Source organism: Penaeus chinensis, chromosome 3 (assembly GCF_019202785.1).
Source record: "Penaeus chinensis breed Huanghai No. 1 chromosome 3, ASM1920278v2, whole genome shotgun sequence".
Taxonomy (NCBI): Eukaryota; Metazoa; Arthropoda; class Malacostraca; order Decapoda; family Penaeidae; genus Penaeus; species Penaeus chinensis.
The window spans coordinates 40,010,684-40,013,183 of NC_061821.1; the positions used below are offsets into that span (position 1 = coordinate 40,010,684).

Sequence of the window (2,500 nt, forward strand, 5' to 3'; positions counted from 1 at the left end):
AAGGCTATGTAGTTATCAATGACATCAGTGTGACTTTTTAAAATTCTAGATTAAGTAAATGTCTGTGTTTATAATCTATTTAATCAGTTATATCATTCAACAGCTGGATAAGGAGGTCCTGAATGCTTGGGGCACAGGCCAAGGAGAACTTGCCAATGAAACTTCTTTGATCAAGCGTTACTGCAAAAAAGAATGCATTGAAGCATCGACTACAGCACCTCTCCTTTTAACACAAACCGGCGCAAGTGAATGTGAAAAAGTCGGCGTGCCACACTCCTGCCACTTCCTGTTTTATGAGACCTCTCTCACAGACTCCCAAGTCGGCATTATCCTTCTCATTTCATCTCTCTTGATCCTGTGCACAGCTCTTGTTTTTATTGTCAAGATTCTAAACTCCATGATGAAAGGTACACAGTGGCTGCGTGATTGCAATAAGTTTAAATCAATCTTAATCTGCTTTTGAATGTATTGGTGTTATATTTTTGTTCCAGCAGCACAAATAAAACCTTAACATATTGTTCATTTACACTCTTTATTTTCTTATACAGGAAAAATGGCGATGATCATTAAGAAGACCATCAATGCTGATATTCCATATGTACCCTGGCTTACTGGATATATTGCTATCCTTGTTGGAGCAGTGATGACATTCCTTGTCCAGTCATCATCAATCTTTACATCAACACTTACGCCCCTTATTGGTATGTTAGATATGTTCTTCTTACTATGGAAATAAACTAAAATTATGTATTTATTTGTTATCTGTTCCTAAGACTTGATTGTGAACTTTATAGAAAATTGCTAATACAATATTTGTCGATTCTTTGTGATAAGTTTTACCCGAAGAAAAAATCATAGGAATCCTGTATTTCAGGCATTGGTGTTATCTCTGTTGAAAGATCATACCCCCTTACTCTTGGAAGTAATATTGGAACGACTACAACAGCGCTCTTGGCAGCTATGGCTGGCGAGGGACAGGGACTTGTTTCTGCTATACAGGTCAGTATCTTAGAGGAAGATTAGATTTCTTTTTGCATTTACCAGACATCTTTTTTTTATCCCATTTATGTGATATGTATTACTAAGATTCTTTTTTTTTCCAGATTGCCTTGGTGCATCTCTTCTTCAACATCTTCGGCATTTTACTGTTCTACCCCATTCCATTCATGAGGTTCCCTATCCCTCTTTCTAAGAAGCTGGGAGACACTACAGCAAAATATCGGTGGTTTGCTATCATGTACCTCGTCGTGATGTTCTTCTTTCTCCCTGGATTCATCTTCTTGCTTTCTCTTGGTAAGTAGAGCTGATATGTAGACTTTAACTTCATGCCATCCGAGAAGAAATTGAAATGATAAGTTGTTGAAATAATATGATACCCCTGGTTAGGATTTTTTTTTTTTTTTCCATTTGTGAAGATAGATGATTTGTTATGTAAGATTTCTATTACCAAATTTCGCTAAACTATTATCTTTCTTCTTTACAGGTGGAAAGTATGCTCTATACTTTGTTGGTCTACCTTTGTTGATCTTATTTGTATTAGTTGTCATCCTCAACGTTATGCAGAGCAAATGCCCGCAAATTCTTCCCAATGTATTGAAGAACTGGAACTGGCTGCCCAAACCACTCCACTCACTCAGCCCGTATGACAAATGCTGCCTGGCTCTTCCCTGCTGTAAATCCTGCAGAGATGCCACAGAGGAAAGTAATGAACTTGAGAAAGTTGAAGTAGAGAAAACTACAGGTATAGAGAACCAAGCCTATGATTCAAATGACACTCGGTTTTAAAGTTAGTTGAAATACATGTCTGGTGTGTGTATATATGTATATGTATATATATCTATATGCATTCAGTACATATATACATATTATTTTTTTAATGAATACATTTCATATTGTGGATGTGTAATGAAGCATTGTGGATGTGTAGTCATTCTTTGTTGTTTTAGCATATCTGTGTTATGAACCTTTTAGCATTTTAAATCAACATTCATCATGTTACCCATTACCTCTTCATTAGGGACATTTCCTAAAACCTTTCTTGTTTTCTAATCAGAACTGCAGTGTTTTAGTAAAAGACAATTAAAATGCAGCGTATAGATAGAAATTCATATTATTTATTTTTCTACAAAACAGATATTCTTTCATACTGTCGTCTCTAAATATAATTCTCATACATGTACCTGTCATTTTCACACATTGTTTCATCATCATTTAGGAATAGTTCGAAAAGCAAATGTGCAGATTTTTAAAGTGGAATGCAGTTAAAACATATTTCTTTTTAAACAGGAAATCAGTTAATTGAATTAAGAAGTAAAAAGAAATAATATTCAGACCATATACTCTTTTAGTGTTTATCATATATTATGCATTTATAAGAAATATGTTTGAATTCTCTTTTATAATGTTTTAATCTTTATTGATTCTAAATATGTCAGATGCTTCTGTTATGTAAGCACAGAATTGTGACAAAAATAATTCATAAAAGACTTAGGTACCTGAA

General features: G+C 34.3%; 1 protein-coding gene across 3 annotated transcripts in view; it reads left to right on the top strand.

The window, feature by feature from the left end:
• Window positions 1–2,044, top strand: part of LOC125039409 (sodium-dependent phosphate transport protein 2B-like) — a 27,861-nt gene extending 25,817 nt beyond the window's left edge. For all 3 annotated transcript variants that reach the window (XM_047633311.1, XM_047633292.1, XM_047633302.1), the window contains exons 8-12: window positions 104–407; window positions 549–701; window positions 875–999; window positions 1,104–1,293; window positions 1,484–2,044. In XM_047633311.1, coding sequence (XP_047489267.1) covers window positions 104–407; window positions 549–701; window positions 875–999; window positions 1,104–1,293; window positions 1,484–1,785 — 1,074 coding nt within the window. In that variant the 3' untranslated portion in view covers window positions 1,786–2,044. The remainder of the gene's footprint in view (window positions 1–103; window positions 408–548; window positions 702–874; window positions 1,000–1,103; window positions 1,294–1,483) is intronic.
• Window positions 2,045–2,500: the final 456 nt, after the last annotated feature.